Source organism: Mycetomoellerius zeteki, unplaced genomic scaffold (genome assembly GCF_001594055.1).
Source record: "Mycetomoellerius zeteki isolate Tzet28-1 unplaced genomic scaffold, Tzet1.0 scaffold241, whole genome shotgun sequence".
Lineage (NCBI taxonomy): Eukaryota > Metazoa > Arthropoda > Insecta > Hymenoptera > Formicidae > Mycetomoellerius > Mycetomoellerius zeteki.
Window position 1 is genome coordinate 225,574 of NW_017257218.1, and position 19,059 is coordinate 244,632.

At 35.7% G+C, this 19,059-nt stretch overlaps 1 protein-coding gene across 3 annotated transcripts in view; it reads left to right on the forward strand.

The window, feature by feature from the left end:
• The window catches only part of LOC108723469 (uncharacterized), a 23,174-nt gene extending 4,798 nt beyond the window's left edge, over positions 1-18,376 (forward strand). Inside the window, exons 1-13 of one of the 3 annotated variants that reach the window (XM_018449265.1) lie at positions 3,462-3,522; positions 7,221-7,321; positions 12,202-12,334; positions 12,636-12,703; positions 12,800-13,057; positions 13,691-13,793; positions 14,203-14,333; positions 14,429-14,684; positions 14,758-14,825; positions 14,904-14,978; positions 15,107-15,358; positions 15,463-15,699; positions 16,557-18,376. In XM_018449265.1, coding sequence (XP_018304767.1) covers positions 3,521-3,522; positions 7,221-7,321; positions 12,202-12,334; positions 12,636-12,703; positions 12,800-13,057; positions 13,691-13,793; positions 14,203-14,333; positions 14,429-14,684; positions 14,758-14,825; positions 14,904-14,978; positions 15,107-15,358; positions 15,463-15,699; positions 16,557-16,687 — 1,815 coding nt within the window. In that variant the 5' untranslated portion in view covers positions 3,462-3,520 and the 3' untranslated portion in view covers positions 16,688-18,376. Of the gene's footprint in view, positions 1-3,461; positions 3,523-6,691; positions 6,760-7,220; positions 7,322-12,201; positions 12,335-12,635; positions 12,704-12,799; positions 13,058-13,690; positions 13,794-14,202; positions 14,334-14,428; positions 14,685-14,757; positions 14,826-14,903; positions 14,979-15,106; positions 15,359-15,462; positions 15,700-16,556 lie in introns of those variants that run through there. The other 2 variants (XM_018449264.1, XM_018449266.1) reach the window with 2 other exon arrangements.
• The last annotated feature ends 683 nt before the right edge of the window (positions 18,377-19,059 follow it).

The following is a 19,059-nucleotide window of genomic DNA, read 5'->3' on the forward strand; positions in this document are numbered from 1 at the left end:
AGTTTTTTACTCCTCTACACGCTCCCGAAGTTTTGCCATTTAATTTGGAAACACCCTGTACATACTATTGTTACATGCTATAATTATCATTTATTATCGCGATTATTATTTAATTTAATTAATTAATATATATTATAATTTCTATCACCGGTATTTGAATTATCTAATTAGTCAAATTGTATCGTCGTAATTATTATTTCTATCAATAATCGAATGTGTACTTTGAGATGGCAATTTCATAAAATGTACCAACGTGAATAGCACGCTACATAAAATTTTGAATGTCAAAGGTCATCATCGATCGCACCCTAATTGGAATCTAATGCGACTGTGACTAGGGGAAGTCATTTGATATGATAAACGATCATCACTGCTATTCCTAGAATTGAAAGCTTAATTCGTATATATATCGAGCAGTAAAGATACACATTAATTGTAGCGACTCCGACAGAACGATTTTAACGAACAAATTTGCTTTTTCGAAGAACCTGCAGACTGATTGTGAGTCAAATGTTTAGTATTTGTAACTATAATATAATTACATGTTACTACAATTATGATTATTATTACTTAATAACAGTATTATTAACTAGTAGTAAGTAATAATAAATAATATGTATGTATAATTCTGTCAACAAATATACATATAGGTATAGTTGGCAATTGAAAATGACTGTAATTGTAGTTACTATTTTACCATAAAATAATTAAAATTATTATATAATTTACATTTCACAATGACACAGTCATTTTTGGTATAGGATAATTGTATTATATGGTTGTCCCAAAAAATATTTAACTATAATGTATAATGATTGCAATCATTTTTGTGGTAATAATAACTGTAATTATAGTCATTTTTTATTGCAAACTATATATTCGTTGATAGAACTATATAGTTATTATCTATTATTAATTATAGAAGTAATAATTATAATTATAATTATAAATGCCAAAAATTTTTTTTCTCAATGTAGAACTTGCTGTGCGCTGTCGATTTTGAGTCACAATCGTGAATCACAACGTGATAAAGGAGGAACGGATGATATTCCATCTGAGAGATATCTACCTAATCGTGAGCATATTACGTCAGTAAGAAACTCGAGCGGCTCGTCTGGCATTTATTTACTTTACTTTTTCTTTATTTAACGCTTAGCCGCAGCAACCTTAGAGATCAATAACCGGATCGCATTTAAGATAAATATAAACTGTTCACTATGTGAGTCTCGCTAAACAGAGGAAGAAAACTTGATCCAAAAACTCGATGCTCGCACATCATAAAACGTCATGCATCTCGAAAAAATCTGAGTAACATTATCATCGTTTTACGCAACATCCATATTCATGACGAATTCGCATTAATTCGTACAGTCCTTAAGCAGGGCTGGGCATGTATTTGAAATACTTTTATTTGAAAAACAGCTGTATTTGTCGCACAACTGCATTTTTTATTTCCAATATTTTGTATTTTGTATTTCAAATACTAAGATTGACAATAAATTTTATTATTTGAATTACAAAATACAAAATACTTTCATCTTTCGCTTTGAAGAAATACTGAAATACAAAATACGAGACAAAATATTTCTGTATCGTGCTACGCTAAAATGCAAAATATAAAATAAAATTGTATTATAAATACTGTGTTTAAAATAAAAGTATTTTAAATACATGCCCTCAACCCTGCTCTCAAGATATTTGTAGATGTAAATATAATTATCGCTTGATGTAGTGACAATTAAATATCATTGGTAACACTTTTAAATTATAAACTGATAATGATTTAATGCTTTTAATCATAAATTGATAATTCTAATTTACAATATTCGCCGATTCATGTATCCGCAAAGATATATACGGGCTTATCACAGTTATGTTGACGACTTTTGCAATCGATGAAAATAGCTCTACTTTCGAAAAATCTGACTATGTATATCACAATTTATTACACGCTATGTACATTTGGAGTAGATTTGTCCGTTTGTAAATAAGTCTCCCGCGTTGTTAACACAAGCGTTTAATCATGCTGATAGCTTTAGTTGAATAACTATGGTTAACGATTATTGTTGTCCCTTTCAGAATTATAGTTCTACCTGCATGTAATACACAGGTTCTCCCATCGCTATCGAATGTCGTTTTAGCCGCGGTCGCTTTAGGCAAGAATAACGACGATTACTTCGATGTTGAGACACCGGTAGTTACGGAATTAATAATTCAATACTGTGTGAAAAAACATTATTGTAATTTAAAGAATGCGAATGGAACTTTTCAGATAATGAAGAATAGAAGACCTCGTTTCCCGATAGTCATTAAGTAAATATCATCTTAATAAAAATTAAATTTTTTGAGACTCATTTGTTAAATATAAAATATAATATTTGATGTATCTACTTATTTCTGTAAGCATCCAAGTCCGATATATCTTTCTTTTTCCTGAAATAATCTCTTCATTTTACCATGAAAGAAATTAAATAGTCGTAGCATATAGTGTTATCGATTTTTTTTTCAGTTTGGGGAATAGAGAAGAGTCGGAACGACGAAGGCTGTGTTCCAAAATTGACTGCCAGTACTGAAAATCTATAGTGCACGTAAACTGTAGCATTTTCTGTGCTGGCAGTAAATTTGGAACACAGCCGAGAAAAGGCGCGAAAAGAGATGAAAAGATGCGAGTGAGTCCCCTTTGCGAGATCGCGCGATCGACGAACTAGCGACGAATTGGAACGCCGTCGCGTCGCGCCGAATAGATCGATATTGCGTGATGACGACTGACGAGTGCGTAAAACGCATGTTCAAATATGGGATACGATGACGCTGCGCGCTGCCTGCACGCATCGCGAAGGCGACACGGGGGAAGAGCGTTTCGCGGTTTCGCGTTCGTGTCGCGTCGCTGCCGCGCATCGTAACAAAGCAGAGCGGTACACGTGTACCTTGTTAAATAATGCAATCGCTGTTCTTTCCATTCACGTGGCGATACGTACGTGGACGCCCGACGTCGCGTCTCTAGCGCGGCTTCGCCCGTCGCGCCGGGATGTTCGTCGCTTCTATAGTCCTCGATTCTATAGCCATCTCGTTTCCATTCCGGCGCGATCGACGACGACGGTCCGTAGTGCGTTTCGCGTTTTCGTCGCGTTGCTCCTCTTTTTTCCGCTCTAGATTTTCGCTTCGGGTCCCGCGAAAGATACCATTGCATAGAGCGTCTCGGTTAGCTCTCGTCATCCATGATGAGATAAGCATTGATTACGTAAAGTAAATTTTCGATCTCTTTCATGGAATCGGCGCGATCGTAAAAAGAAGGAGGACATGTGTGGACATAACAATATTGTGTTCGACTTTCTTACAGGACAGTTGTTCGCCTACCGTGTTTCGCCTCTTACAATTAGAGCGTCGTAGTGCGTACGTAGGTGTACATATATTGTTGTGAAAGTGTGATTAATTGGTGTTTTTATAAAATTACCGGTTACGTCTTGGGTCGACGAAAAAAAATCGAGTACACGATTGCGGGTGATTTTCAAGGCAATTAATGTAGGTATTTTGTTTTTCTTGCGCTTAATAAATCTTGCGTGAAATTATTGTAAGAAGAAATATTATTGCACGGAGAAATCTTTGAATTGCTTGAATTTATTAGTAGAGATGCACCGGATCGTAAAATTACCGGATACTGGATATCGGATATCCGGACAGAATGTAACATCGGATATCCGATATCCGGTCGGATATCTGAGAAGGCAGTTTCTTCCGATATTTTCCGGATATCCGACCGGATTTCGGGAAACTGTCTTCTAAAAAAGCAGCTGTGGAGAAAAAATCGTAATTTTGCAACAATGTATAAGATATTAATATGGCATTATGAATATGCATACTTATTTCTAAAACATTTGTATAATAAAATATCAACAATTTTATGATACAAAATTTCAACCGGATATATTCCCGGATACTAATGATAGCCGGCTATCCGGTCGGATAGTAAAAAAGTGTCAGATAATATCGGATATCGGATACTTTTCGGATATTCAGTGCATCCTTATTTATTAGCTTTTCATCTCGAGAGTGCTTTTGTTCAACGATAGGACGCGGGACCTATAATCTGCAAGTCACAGAACAGGATTAGTTGTTCTCATTCAAACGTATCGATTTTATCCGTCAGTTGATTAAGTTTCGTTATCTATGAGCATGTAGCATGACACATGTCCATTTTTATCAATGTAGATTAACTCGGTTTTACTGTAATACTCTTTATTCATTTCTATTAATTGTAAGTTAAATTAATTTTAAGCTCGGTTTAACTCACAATTTGTATCTTTCTCCAGTTCTAAGAATTAAAAAAACTTTACGTAAAGTTTTTTTAATTCTTAGAACTGGAGAAAGATACAAATGGTGAGTTAAACTGAGATTAAAATTAATCTAACTTACAATTAATAGAAATGGATAATTTAGTCAACTTTACTGATACAAAAGCGAAATTTCCCAAATCATGGAATCAAACGAAAGCAATTTATACAGAGGAAATGTATGCTTGTCCACACGACAGATGTTTCTTTAATTCACGGAAAGCGACTAGTCGTTCCGTTTTCGAGATATCGATTTTATAGAGCACATGATTCATTTACGATACCTAGTAGTTATGTAGCACATTCCGCACAGCGATTCTTTCCAAGTGTCGTGATGTCGTCGGTTTTTTGGTGACGGAATATAACCCATGTTTTTCCGTGAATATGAAACATAGATCTAGGCATAATGCAAGGTGAGATATAAGGAGAATTGTCGCAAGAATTTTAGTAAGGAATAACGCCGCCTTTATTTCAACGCATCGATTAAATCATTAAGCGAATCGTATCTCAATTTGATGAAATAAATTCAATATGATGGGACCGCAATAATTCAGAAGATCGAGCTGCACTATGAAATCAATATATTAAACATTGAATTCATTAATCGCGCGCGTAATAACTAAAAAATAATAAATAAATCATTTTCTTAGAGCGCCCTCGTTTTGAATAATAAATTGGTTTTGTTTTCATTTGTCTATCACTTCAAGACATTATTCTTTTAGACATATATCCATTTTCACAATTTTTTATTTTGTTATATAATTATTTTGTTGTCATATTAATTTACATTTATTTTTTTGTGATAATGTCACATTGTAAATCGATATTGTTTCGTTATGTACTGTCTATGTATTATTTTTATCTCCTCTTCTTTTGTTTTTTTAAAGCATTTGCTTCAAAGTAAATAAACCTAATCTACTTATCTTATTTGTTCTGTACATCGAGTTATCTATCACCTTTTTCCATCCCCACTATTCATGCTTCGTGCTTTATCGTCACGAAGACACGTGGTTTGTGCTACTTATGTAGCGATCTACTTTTAATATTCGTACAATATCGCTCACAGTTAGTACCACGTCAGATTTTCTCTCATATATATTTTTAAAATATCGTTTTAATAATATCGATTTTTATTACACATAATACAGGGCGGACATAATACAAATGTAGGGGATATCTCAGTATCATAACGGATATCTAAGTATCTGTAGACTGCTTCTGATGAAGTGAACTGCGATGTTCACGAAACATTGACATTCTAAGAATGGAGATATAATAAATTTGGAGATAATCCGCGAAATACATAATTTCTGTATCTCAGAAAGTACCCGTAGAAGTCTCAAGAATATTATATGTATGTCTAGTTCTATCAACCAATATGTATAATTTACAAACGAAATTATAATTATAGTTATTTTCGGTTGTCACATACAACTATACGTATACATATATTTGTTGATAAAATTATAGTTATTATAATTTTTTTAAAACAGGAGAATAAAGACTTTAAGAATCGACGCTGTAATTATCCTGTGTGAATCTGACACCCAACTTTAAAAAAAAATTTTTTAATAAGCATTAAATTAAGCTCGGCTTGTACCATCTTCCTTTTCGTTTATACTTCAAGGAGTTCAAAATTATAAAGAGTAGAAAAAAATGCTAGTACCCCACACTTTGAGATATTTCAAACCTGTAAACGGATGCTTGTTCCGGGATCGTTTGTATCCGTCAAAACCGATGGTGTTACAAACGGGTACAAAGAACAGCACTCATTTAAAGCAAATTATTTTTTGTGACAAATAAAAAGATAGTTGGATCTTGTGACATAATATGATCTAATTTTATGATGTATATAATAGCAGTATAATTGAATTTAAACATGTCGACATTAAGGGGATACTAAAGCCGTCTGTATTACCGACTAAATCATATAATTTTTGTATAACAAATACTTTTTTTCTCCTTCAGATTCGAAAATCCTTTTCCAGGATTAAAGTATACGCATTAATATGTGTTTGTGAGGTGGAGTTTATGCCGAGAACGACCAAAAATTTCGAAATTGATATATTTTTTACCATTTCTTAGGACGGAATCCATAGACGTTGCTCAAGATTCGAAATAGTCTTAAGCAGTCTAGTGCATGAACCAATCGGAGAGTCGTATTAGCATCATAAGACATTGCTTGAGATTAAGAACGGACTATGGATCCCGGCCTTTAGTATAACATGGCGTCTCAAGCTGTCAAGTCGTGACAACATTTGTTTGATACGAAAGTTTTGCAACTTGTTCTTACGAAATAGTGATCCACAAACACATAGTTCGCACACGAACAAGTAACGTCGAGTTCTTAGAATTAGTCTTAGACGCTTTATCGCGACGAATTTGTTATACGAAAATTGACACGAATGTGCGACTAAATGTATCATAGGTGCGTGAGATATTAGTGTGGTAGTATATAAAGACATGTAGATGCGCTGAAAAAACAGCGACGTCTAGTGACTTTGTTGGAGTTTGAGCTTCGTTTTAGGATCCCCTTAAGCATATTAAATACCTATCTGACATCTTAAATGTATTATAAAATATTATACAGGGTGTTTCCTGTAACTTGATCATTTAAAATATCTCCATTGTTTTTGATGATAGAGAAAATACCACAAGGAATCTTGTTTTATTCGAAAAGACACATATTATGATGAGCAAAAAATTTTTTTCATTTTTTTCATCTCTTGTGGACTGTTACACAATTATACTCGATAACTTGCAATTTGTTTGAGAAAAGAATAAGACGTCTCGACAAATACTCGCCGCTCGCGTCAGAAATTCGCACATAAACCGCCATGCATAATTCAACGTTAATGTATAATGAAAATGTACATATATATTTTCCAGGATGCAGGAACTGGCATTCCCGCGCCGAAAAGGGATCCTTGCCCCGCTATCGGTGTTAGTGCTGCTGATACTACCATTGGTCGATTTACCCTCTGCAAACGGTGAGTCACCTACGAATAGGCTGAGAGTTTGTCTGCGTACGAGTATAGCTACGTTTACACCGTGCGCTTAGTCCGCGACCTATACGATAGGTGTCTTTGCTTAACCTATAGGATAAACAAGGACATCTATTGTATAGGCCGCGGCCTAAATGTACGGTATAAACGTAGCCTATGTATATACACGCGTGGTTGCTGAGCGAGCGCGTGTACTCCGTCTTCGATAATACGCGAACAATGAGAGAATAATTACGTCTATTCGTCCACATGAGCGTCCTTGAACGCCACTTTATCGTCTTCACCTCGCATGCCGGTGTATCGTAATGTTATCTTTACTGTCATCTTAATGAATGTTAAAAGGCCTCTATATGGAAAGAACTGTTGCAACAATGTTCAGGTGCGAGGTTATCGAGTGAAGTCACCATGTCAATATGTATCAGTTGTTAACATAGAGGTTGCTATTATATCTGGAATGATATCTATTTTATTATTTTAGCTCTTTTTCAGAACTACATGTCAAAGATAGAGATGCATGGATTAAAACCTCGTGAAATTCGAGAAAGTTATTTGGACAATCACTAACTCTGTGCTCTCGGAAATAAATTCATATTAACTCGGAATTTGAACGCTTTATTGCTTATATTTTTATTGCCTTGATTTGATAAAAAACACATGAAATATTAATTATTGGAATGTTTTTATTAATTTCGCCCGTGTAAAAATGTCACGGATAATTTCACGGTATTCAGAAATAAACGCATTTGATGAATGAAAAGTATTTTCTGTTTAAGAGCGGGGATTTATTTTCTATCGAAATTTTTAATTTGGCATTTCAACGAACGACGACGGTCCTTTATCATTTCGTCAGTCTATGAAATTTTAATAATACACTAAACAGTTAAATAGCATGATAATTATGTTTTAAGAATCCATCAAGGTAAAAAGTTATGTTAAAAACTAATAAAATAGTTTTGTGTTATTTATAATAATAAGTTAAATTAGACCGCTTCTGTGAATAACACAAACAGAGAAGGCATCTTAGTGCCTAATAATATTTTTATATGAGTATTATTAAATACATTTTTTCCAATTTTTCAAACTGTGCGCCGAACAGCTGGTTTTAAAACGCGGTCTAAATTTCACAAATTACATGACCGTTAATTGAATAATAATAATGCTAACAACACTGGTTGACAATGATTTTGTTAAATGGGATAATTTTGACTGATTCTTATGTATTGTTTGGTACCGATTCTGAAAATAAAGTTAGAATTTATCTTACCGGCTCCAATTTTTTAAAAAATTGACGTATCTCTTTTGAAAACTTATACATATTTTATGCTAACAACAACTCGTTGTAAATAATTAATTTTTGTTTGAAGTTTTTTATAATGTGTAATAGAAAATCATGTTAAATTTAACAGCTACTTATTTCCTATGAATCACTTATTTATGTCTGAGCAGAAGAAATAAAAAAGTGAAAGCATTTTTAAATTAATGTTACTCAAAAACCCTGCTATCCTCGTAAATTTACCAAACAGATTTAAAATTATCAAAAAAATATACGAAACACTATCGGATTCATTTAAAATAAAACAAGTGAAATGTTAGTATAAACATCTTAAAACCCTACAAAGAATTTATTTGCGTTATTTATTTATCCTCGAGAAAAGCAATGCGCAAAAAAACATCGTTTTTCTTAATAAAAAAAGACACTCGGCTCGGGAACGCGCGTCTCGACGCACGTTCTTGTTAAGAGGCTGCAGTCATCTCGGTTTCACAAAGAAACCGTTGCCACGTGCACGAAAAGTGCATTTAACACATTGTATAAAAGGACTATATATTTAAATGCGGACTTGGACACTCCATTTCCGCTACGAGGAAGCCCATTCGTCATGTTTCCCCGGGTTAAGTCGTCTTCTTGGGTTTCCTCGTGTCTCCAATGTCTCCATCCGATTTCGGTTGTTCGCGCGCGCGAGAAACCATGCGCTCTCGTACGTACTCGTTAGCTCGTTAACGAGTGGTTTTCTCCCGATTTCCTACGGCTTCGCGCCTCACCCGCGAGCCTCTCTCAAAAAGAGCTGTTAAAGAGCGAAGACGTCGAGACGCACAAAACCGTCGCCGCGCCCGCCGCCGTCTCTGTCGAGCGGCTGTCCGCGCGCCTGCGATATCTGTCGCCGCTTCTTCTCATCGTCGAAGCCGATCGCGACAGAGACGGGGTGAAAGAGGAACGAGAGAGAAAAGACGCCACCCTCTCTCCCGGCTACGTCGAGATAAATGATGTTTCTTCGACGAAAGATGCGTGTCTAAAACGGTCGTCGCTCTTCCTCGCCCTTCCTCCTTTTCGCTTGTGCTATGCGGGCTATGCTCATGCCGGCGCGGCGTTCGACGTCGCTGATGGCTGCTCGAGTGCTCGGTTCGCGCATGGTGCACGTGCGCGTACTGCTTAGCATACAAGGTGTCCGAGAACCGAGAACCCCCGGTCGGAGTCGGAGTAGAGTTAAATCTTGCGGAGAGGAAGGTGATAACTTTCAACGATCTACGTTACAAACGATCTACAAGAGTTGCAAAGGCTCGAGCAACCCCTTTCCTGCAAACTGAGGAAGCAGAGTAATCGGCCGTGGTTCAACGTTTATTTGAATGTACGTTGTAGTAAGTAACCGTGTTGCTTTCCTGGTGTCCGAACACTTTAGAACTCTAATTAGAGATGACTTATGTCGGCTGTTACGGTAATGGCCTCCTACGAAGTATCCCCCTCGAGAAAACACCACCGACTCCATTTTCGTCGATGTGCCCGTCATTAATATTAAAGGCTGAATCGGTTCTGAGACACCCCGTAGACTCTGTCGCGTGTGTATCCCATTTCCCTTCGCGCACCCTCCGTTCCTCCGCCCTCTTCCCGGCTATTTCTGACGTTCGCCATCGCTCGCGCCGCCGAACAAGCAACCACCCCGAAATATACGCACGTTCGATCGAACGCACTAAACATCGCGAACCGGTAAATACACCTACGCATAAAGTCATATGCTTTCGAACCTAAACCCTACGTCCAAGAGCGTTTATCGTCCAACCTCGAGGGACCACGGTCCATAAGAATATTTTATAAGGATCCCTCACATATACATGAACATGAATAACTTAATAAATTTCAATAATAAACGATTTATTAATAAATTTCATTTTATAAAATTAATTCATTCACGAAAGTTTAGTTGACTTTAACGTTTTAAAGTTCCTCATTTGAAGCTGCATGTAATTAATTGATATCTATAATTTATCGTACTCTATAAAATATCAAGGTGGATTTAACACCATGCGGTGTCCATATGTATAATTCTTACCGTATCAATGTTAATTTTAATATATATATGTATATATCAATATGGTGTAGATTTATAACCTCTGCATGTTTATATCAACAAAATACATTATGGTGTGGATTTAAAACTCATGGTGTTAAATCCGATAAAGTATTTTATCGAGACGAAACGGTCCCAGCAGATTAAGTTACTGAAAAAATTTAACAATATCCTTTTGCTATTTATAAACCTTTAGAACTCAAAGGTACTCGATCGTCCACATCATGTTTGCTCCATTTTGCCTCGTACGTCTGAAAACTTTCCGCTCGGCTAGAGCATTCTCGTCCTGTCTGGCAACTTTTCATTAGAAACTCGCTAAATAGCGTCGCTTGACGGCTGGCGACTAAGATAAAGAGGCGACGAAGGCTGGGAAAATGACTGGTAATGCGGTCCGCGTGTCGTCAACTTTTTCTTTTTTTTTTCTAACTCGCGTTCCGAGCATCGCTCGCGTCGCTTCGCGACACATACGCAACGCAACTCGCGGCAGTTCCCTTTCTTTAGCCTGACTCTCACGCCCCGACCGTAGTAATAGTGTTGTATTGGGCCTGATAGCAATTTTCTAATCATCCGCGTCTCTTGATGAAAGCTTTTGATCACGTGGAGCCTCTTAATTCTTCCAATTAAGCGAGTCTTCGCTTTCGGATCTCCACCTGAACGTAGACTTTTGATTTAAAAAAAAACTGATCTTCTACTTGTGTGTCGAAGAAAATCCTTTTAACGAACGAGCTATTTTTACAAGGTATCTTGTAACGAATAGAATAAAATATAATAAAATTCTCGGTAATCCTTATCGCTAGATTTTCCCTATATGTATATAGTAATCTGGAGAAACAACTTACACGAGATTTACGTTGTAATATATAAAATATTATATATAGAATAATTTGATAACCAATGAACAAGATAACATAAAACTCATTCTTTAATTTATATTTAATTAATTTTGGATTTTAGTTCAATAAAATTTTAATTAGAGAGAGAGAGATAGAAAGAGAGAGAAGCTTATATATTTTTTAAAAAGATTATATGTTTAAATCTTTTTTTGTTGAGAAAAGGCGACTACAAAAATTTTCCGTTTTTAGTCCTACGATTTTGAAATTGAATTGTGATTTTATTCCAAATGGTATCTTATGAGACATCAATCAAGATAAATTCGTGCTGCAAGGCGTATGCTGACACTTTAATCAACTTTGACTACTTGACTCCCTATATCTCTTAAACCAATTCTCAGCTCAACTTGAAAATATTTTGTCATTGATGTCTCATCATAAGATATCATTTGACACACAATTCAGTTTTAAAATAGCGAATAAAAACATATAATTTACCAAAGATTTTTAATTTATTTATTATGTTAAAGACCTAAATTATTTTTATATTAAAGAATTTATTATGAAAAAATTGAGCGTAATTTGAACACATCGGTCCGATTCATAATTGTACGATCATAGGAATCACTGATTAAAATACGTTAGAATTCATTGTTGCATTGTTGCACGCATTAAAAGATTCCTTATGTTTCAGGATCTTGCGAGTTTCCATCGAGTTGGTCAGGAGAATGGTTTCAATATGGCAAGCCTCAATCAGTCATTATAAACACGACCATTCTCGGGGAACGAACATGCATCGAAAGAACGGATGACAAATATATCGTTTTGTAAGTATCTTCTCATTTACATCAAAAAAAATATTGAATCATCATTCCATCATTTCATCGCAAATTAATTTGCGACTGACAATAAACATTTTGATAAAGCTTTTTAGCCTTTCACAGGTATTATCTTCAAAGATATCACAGAAAGTTTATGGGTTATCGTCGTATTTTCATCTATTGCTAATGCCAATATTTCGTGAACCTTGTCGTTCACGAAACGTTGGCATTAGCAATAGATGAAAACACGGCGATAATCCGCAATTCTTCTGGTATCTTTGACTAAACATTTTGCTTGTCGTTTCAGTGGTGATAATTGTTATCACTGTATGATCATCAACAGACGCCATGAGAACGTTATTCAATATCGCGAAGGTACGTTCATTAAATCCGAATTCATCGAATTAGATGTAAAACTTTAAGTGCAATTCAGGAAGAAATTTCATTACAACTTCATAATTATTTTAACAGGCTGGTGCAACCCGGAGCGATTGCGTTTGGAAAACATGTGCTCGGAAATTACTTCGGACGATACGCTCTATTCGATGTTCCGTGTGAACTCGAAACCGATAGCTTGCCCATTTAGCGGGGCATCGTTCACATTTACGTACAATCGGGGTTACGGCGAGTGTGCTATGCCTATAAGTCTCGTGGAGAAATGTACTGACGAGAGCAAACTCCTCCTCAAGTATCAGGCCTGTCCGGACGTCGTGGGAACCGAGAGCAACAGTAAGTTGATCGTTGTAAAAGTATTATCATTAAAAGTATTGGATCAAGCAGTGAGCACTACCGTGCTTAATCTACAATATTACACCGTACTTTTGCAGCACGTGTATGAAATATACTTATTGATGTTGCAAGCACTTATTGACGTTCGCAATTAATATTTGGCTGCGTTCGGAAATGTCGCTCGATGCCTCGGATTCATTATCTGTCCTTGTTTAACATTTTTTAAATGTTAAACAAGGACAGATCGTTAACTTCTGTCGTTAATTTCCTCTATTTAGGGTCAATCATCTTACCTATGCCCGTTTTCCTGTTCGGGCCTTCCGCGTCATTCACCGCCATAACTTTACTCTCCGGTCTATCTCTATTATATACGTCACAACTCACCTTCTACTCTGCTTTCGATTTCTCCTTTACTTGCTCAACTTCTCCTATCTCTAAACTTTATTCTCCTGTTATCGCTAGCTTGTCTACTTTCTAAAAATTTTCGCTATTCGCATAAAAATCGCACAGCTCACGCCACCTAACCAAGTCCATATTCGAAATATATACACATAACTATATTTTATAATATCTTAAATTTTTGTTTTTTTATATTATACAATATGAAGTTTTTATATATTTGATTATTTGCAGCCGAAGAATTACAATGCCTTGCCAGTTGGAATGATGGTCGAAATAAATATCTCGTGGGAACTTTGAAAGAAAGGAGCGCACTGAATGACGCAAAAACCTACAGGTGTGAAATATGTTTATATTTTAATTCTGTGTAACGTATTATCCAAAGTCCGTGACAGCAATAGTTTTTGTTGCGATTTTGTCGCGGTATGCTTATACTGCGCGTATCAAATAGCTTATTTATACGTTCATTGCACCTATACATCGGATTATGTATTGCGGTTTCAGTCACATTTCATGTCATGGTGTTAATGACGTATAAAGACTTAGACTTGGCAAGATGAAAAGATGGTTAATCATTCATTTGTCATCTTTCACATAGACATCATTATTATAGTTCCCTCCATAAAACGTATATGTATGTAGATATATGTACGCTGATGAAACATGATGACTAATCAACAAGAAAAATAAAAAAATCTCTTCGAAAAATTCAAGATCGTTATCGAATGATGTTTTTTATTTGATAGATGTTTCCTGTACGAAGAAAAGTCTCATCATCAGGGAAAGATGATTTATTTACTTGCACAGTCCGGCGATCCGACTTGCAACGGTCTCACCACAGTTTCCGAAGGTTCACCCACCATAAAACTTATTAAAGGTAATTATACAAACAAAATAAGAAGGTTTTTTCAGGATAAATCAAAATGATTATGCCATCTTTTTATACTTTCACATTATTTCTCGTGTTAACAGTTGACAAAGAGCACAGTAGATGCAAATATCCTGCCTGGGTAACTCAACACCATGTCTGGCACTCTCTCAATGGTACAAAAAGCTATCATTTTACAAACAAGAACGCGACGCTGAGAGTAAAGATGCAAGCACAGAATAGTGATGGCGAAATCGTCCATGAGGAAAAAATCGTTTGTCACAATTTGGAGAAGCTATACCCGAATGACAACATGCAAGGGAATAAAGTGAAACTGGTAGCTCATGTCACCAGCGGCTGGTGAGTGATTTCTAAATTCTCTTGAGATTTTTAACGTACATCACAGTTGTTCGAATCTTATTTATGGTTGCAGCGATATTGGTTACGTTTGCATGATATTTCACAAAAGAGACAGTCATATTATCGAGATACAGCAGTCAGGTGAGAAAAATTGTAGCATACAGCATTTAAAATCAGCATTACGTAATATATATAAAATGTTTTTTTCTTTTATTGCAGATCAAAAAGCAATTATGCCAGATGAAGCATGCTCAATCTCGGATCCCTCCACGATGCCGTATACGACCTTGATAAGTAAGTGCTAATCTGTGTTATGTCATCCCTTATAAATATTGATATAGGAAATTTTTGCGCTTCATTATGGTATTACGGATTAGTGGGCGAGTAGCAAAACATATGCAAATTATGTCTCTTTTATACAGCTACATTCTTGCATCAGAGAAGATGTCCTAATTCAGGACAGTATGAGATTCTGAATTTTGCTTCATCGGATGCATTGTCAGCCGCCGCACCGAGTCGACAGCGGCGTAGCGAGCTATCGAGGACGACCAAGAGGCGAACTTGGCAGGAAAACGAAAACGAGGAATGCAGAAGTACGGATATTCAAATTGGCTGCACCCCGTCCGATCAAGCCGAAATAATAATCGGCAATACGTGCGAACATGAAAAGATTGGTAAATATGAGTGAACATTTACTACTTGTTATAATTTATATGAAAAGGTGTACATAAGATGTAAAAAAGATAAAAAAGACTAAATACTCGATATATTTTGGCAGCCTATTCTTGTCATGGCAGCTGGGAAGAGAAAGGAATGTGGTATACGATAGCGTCACAACGGAATTCTGAAATTCCGGGCAGTACAGGACAAACGTTTTGTTTTTCTATGCTTCTCAAAAACGTCAAAGACAAAGGCAGTAGACAGAAGCAAGAAAAAGAATTATGGCTTTCGAGGCCATCGCGTACTTGTCAAAGAGAAGTCAAGGATGAATGGACTTTTAGGCTGTCCAATCAAGGTAATCACAAATATACGATATTTTGCGATTAAAAATAATCGAAAAATTACAAAGATTTTTACGGGTAAATATTGAAATGGAGGGAGCCAGGTGCATCGGTGCGATGATCTTGACAACATACTTCAGTCATCGCTCGTTATTTATTAAAAAGTTTGACAAGAAATGTCTTACTTTTGCCACATATAGTATTAAGAACTATTTTTCTCTGCTTACCTAATGATTTTCCATGCAAAGCGAGGTCCATCTCACCTCCCCTCCTGCCTAGGCGCACAGGACTTTCCACGCAAAGCATGCTTCATCCCACTTCCCTCATTCCTAGGGGCGTGCGACTTTCTAAGTGAAGTAAGGTTCATCTGCATAAAAAGTTGCGCGCCCCTAGGTAGGAGAAGGTGAGATGGAACTCGCTTCACGTGAAAAGTCGTGCGCTTCTAGGCCGGGGGGGAGATAGAGTGGACCTCCCTTTACGTGGAAAGTCATTTTGTTCTGTAAGTAAGGGATGTAAGGTAGTATTTGTATATACTAGAAATAAGACAATATTTTTTAAACTTCTTTTATTAATAACTTTTTAACGAATAACGAGCGATAGCTACAACCTGTTGGAGATTGCTCCAACCAGATTATGACCTTGACAACACATGTCAAGGTCAAGATCATCGGCGCTGGCTCCCTCCATCTCAATATTTACCACAATTTTTGAAATATTCAGGTAATATTTTGTTAGAACAATTTATTTAAAAAAAAATAGATAATTACAATTTATCACATTTCGCTACAGTTTCAAGATATATTACATTATGTTGGATTTAAAAGTATGAGTAAGCATGATATAAATATTCAATATTTGCATTTTGTTTCAGGAGTGTGCGAGGTCTTAATGAAGACTCCAAACGCAGCGTCTGCTTCGTCGTTGTCCTCCCAGCTTCTGTTTATTTTACATATAGCAGCTTACGCCGCTATTAATACGCTATGCGTATTACTTTCGAGATGATCTGCAGCTATTATGTAAGACTGTCTAAGTACTGTAATTTCCAGCACGAATTCTCAGGTATTGCGTGTTTCTGGAAGTGTATATAGCTCAAAAAGTTTGTAAGCTATTGACCGATCGATGAGCTGTCGTAAATAGTGGGAAATGTGCAGCTAAATAGCTATTACCGACAATATTAATTTTCGTTTCGTTCGAACAGACTAATTACTTAAATCAGTGATTAAGAGTGTTCACAATTGGGAATGAAGCGATTTATACATGTTCATAAATTATTTTTTTATACATACAATACTTACTTAGAAAAGCGTTCCTTAGCTCGAAAGAAAATAACTGCTTGGCACAAGTTTCCTTTCAGTTGCCATCATGTTGTTGTCATCAAGGCAATAATAATTCCGTTTAGGCCAACCTTATGTGGACAATGATTTGCCTGCACAGTAATGGAAATACCGTTGCATACTTATTGTCATAAAAGTTGCTACAATCTGTTTGAAACCGTTTTCGTAAAATATTTAGTCTACATTTCCATCAGTTGAATGGAAATATAATGAAATGAAAATTTTAATGAACTCGCTCATCTGCGAACGACACCGCCGTGGGCACGATGAAGCTGCATCTCTCGTAAATAAAAATCATAGAATAGAATAAAAGACGCAACATTATGAGATTTCTCTTGTGTTCTAACGAAATAATGATGAAATGGTAGAAGGCTGCTTGGAGGCGAGTCTTCAAAATTGGATTTCAAAATGAAAGTAAATAATTCTTTTGACAGTTTCGATCTTTTCACCTTGTGGATGAATAGTTCGAAAATTTTTTGTACCATCTGGATTTTCAATAATCTATTATGCCATCGGTTTGTAAGAGGACAACTGACCAATTGTTGCCTGAATGTTGCCATGAAGTTACTCATAACTGTTGGTAGCGATAAAAAATCAGTAATCCAATAGGCAAAATTGGAAACTACTTTTCTCAATATTGAAAACAACTTAAAGCAGTTTCAAGCAAATTGATATTTGACAACAACCTGTAGGAAACTTGCTATCTGGATTATTGTAATTTACTGCAGACTAGTATTCTAAACGAGTGATCAAACTCTAGATTACTAGTGTTTTCGATATAACGTTTTATTAGCTATATACTGCCTGAATTGTTGATTAATTACAATAGTTCTCAATGGATAATCGTGTGGATAATAATTTTTGATTGTTTATATGTTTTTCGCTTAATTTTATGAGAAAAAGAACCGAGATGATATATTCAGGACTAGGCAAAGACATCGTGTGTAGATTGTATTTTAAATACAAAAAATATTCTGTGGAAACTATGTGTATTTCAGATATAAAATACTGTTGAAAAGTGTGGTTAAAAAGATACAAAAAATATTCTTGAAAAATTTGCTTCAGGATTAAGGTAAATATTTCGTATCTCGAAACATTTTTACACTATACGTGTAAAAATGTTTGTAGTATTCCAAATATGTGTTGGAAACAACTCTGGGAGCACCAGACTCGACAGAGAATTTTTGTTACCATTACATATCGACTCTTTCGAGATGTGTGTGGCAACTGAAACGATCTCAGTAATTCTTACTGTTAATAAGGATGCACCGGAAATATCCGGTATCCGATATTATCCGGTACTGTTTTTACTATCGGTCGGATATCCAGATATCATTAGTATCCGGTAATACATATATATCCGGCTGAAATTTTAAATTGAAAGTTTGCATCATCATTAATGCAGAATTTTATTCTTTTCAGTTGAACTTCTTGCACAATTCATTTTTTTTCTTTTTCTTTTCACATTGGAAAGATAAAGAAAATTATTATTCCTATTTTTCCTTTGCTTTTTTTTGGAAGCCTTATTCCAGGTATTCGATCGGGTATTCGAAAAGAATGTGACATCCGATATTCGGTAATTTTATTATCCGGTGCATCTCTAATCCTTCCTCTGGATTAGACCTGTTTCCAGATCAAAGAATACTAAACATTTAAATCTCCATGTTAACTTCTTCGCTCATATGTCAATATTCTCTTCTACATGCTATATTTTCATTATTATCTTGTGATCACAAGATATTTAGTGAATACACTTTTGTTAGAGATAAGGCCTAAGCTTTCTTAACGTGCAACATTTCGTGCAGTAAGTTTCTATGTAATTGTACAAAGATTTCATCCTTTACAGTTGAGTCCTTCGTATTTTACGTCATACATATATTTGGAATACTGTATCTAGTCCTGATATAATACTTCTGAAATTATGAAGGCGTAATTTACGAGACAGCCTCGAATCATGACCACTTCAGAGTATTTATATAAACTCGAAAACTCATGTACATTATAAAATACCACCGCGCTACTGTAAATACGACCAGGATA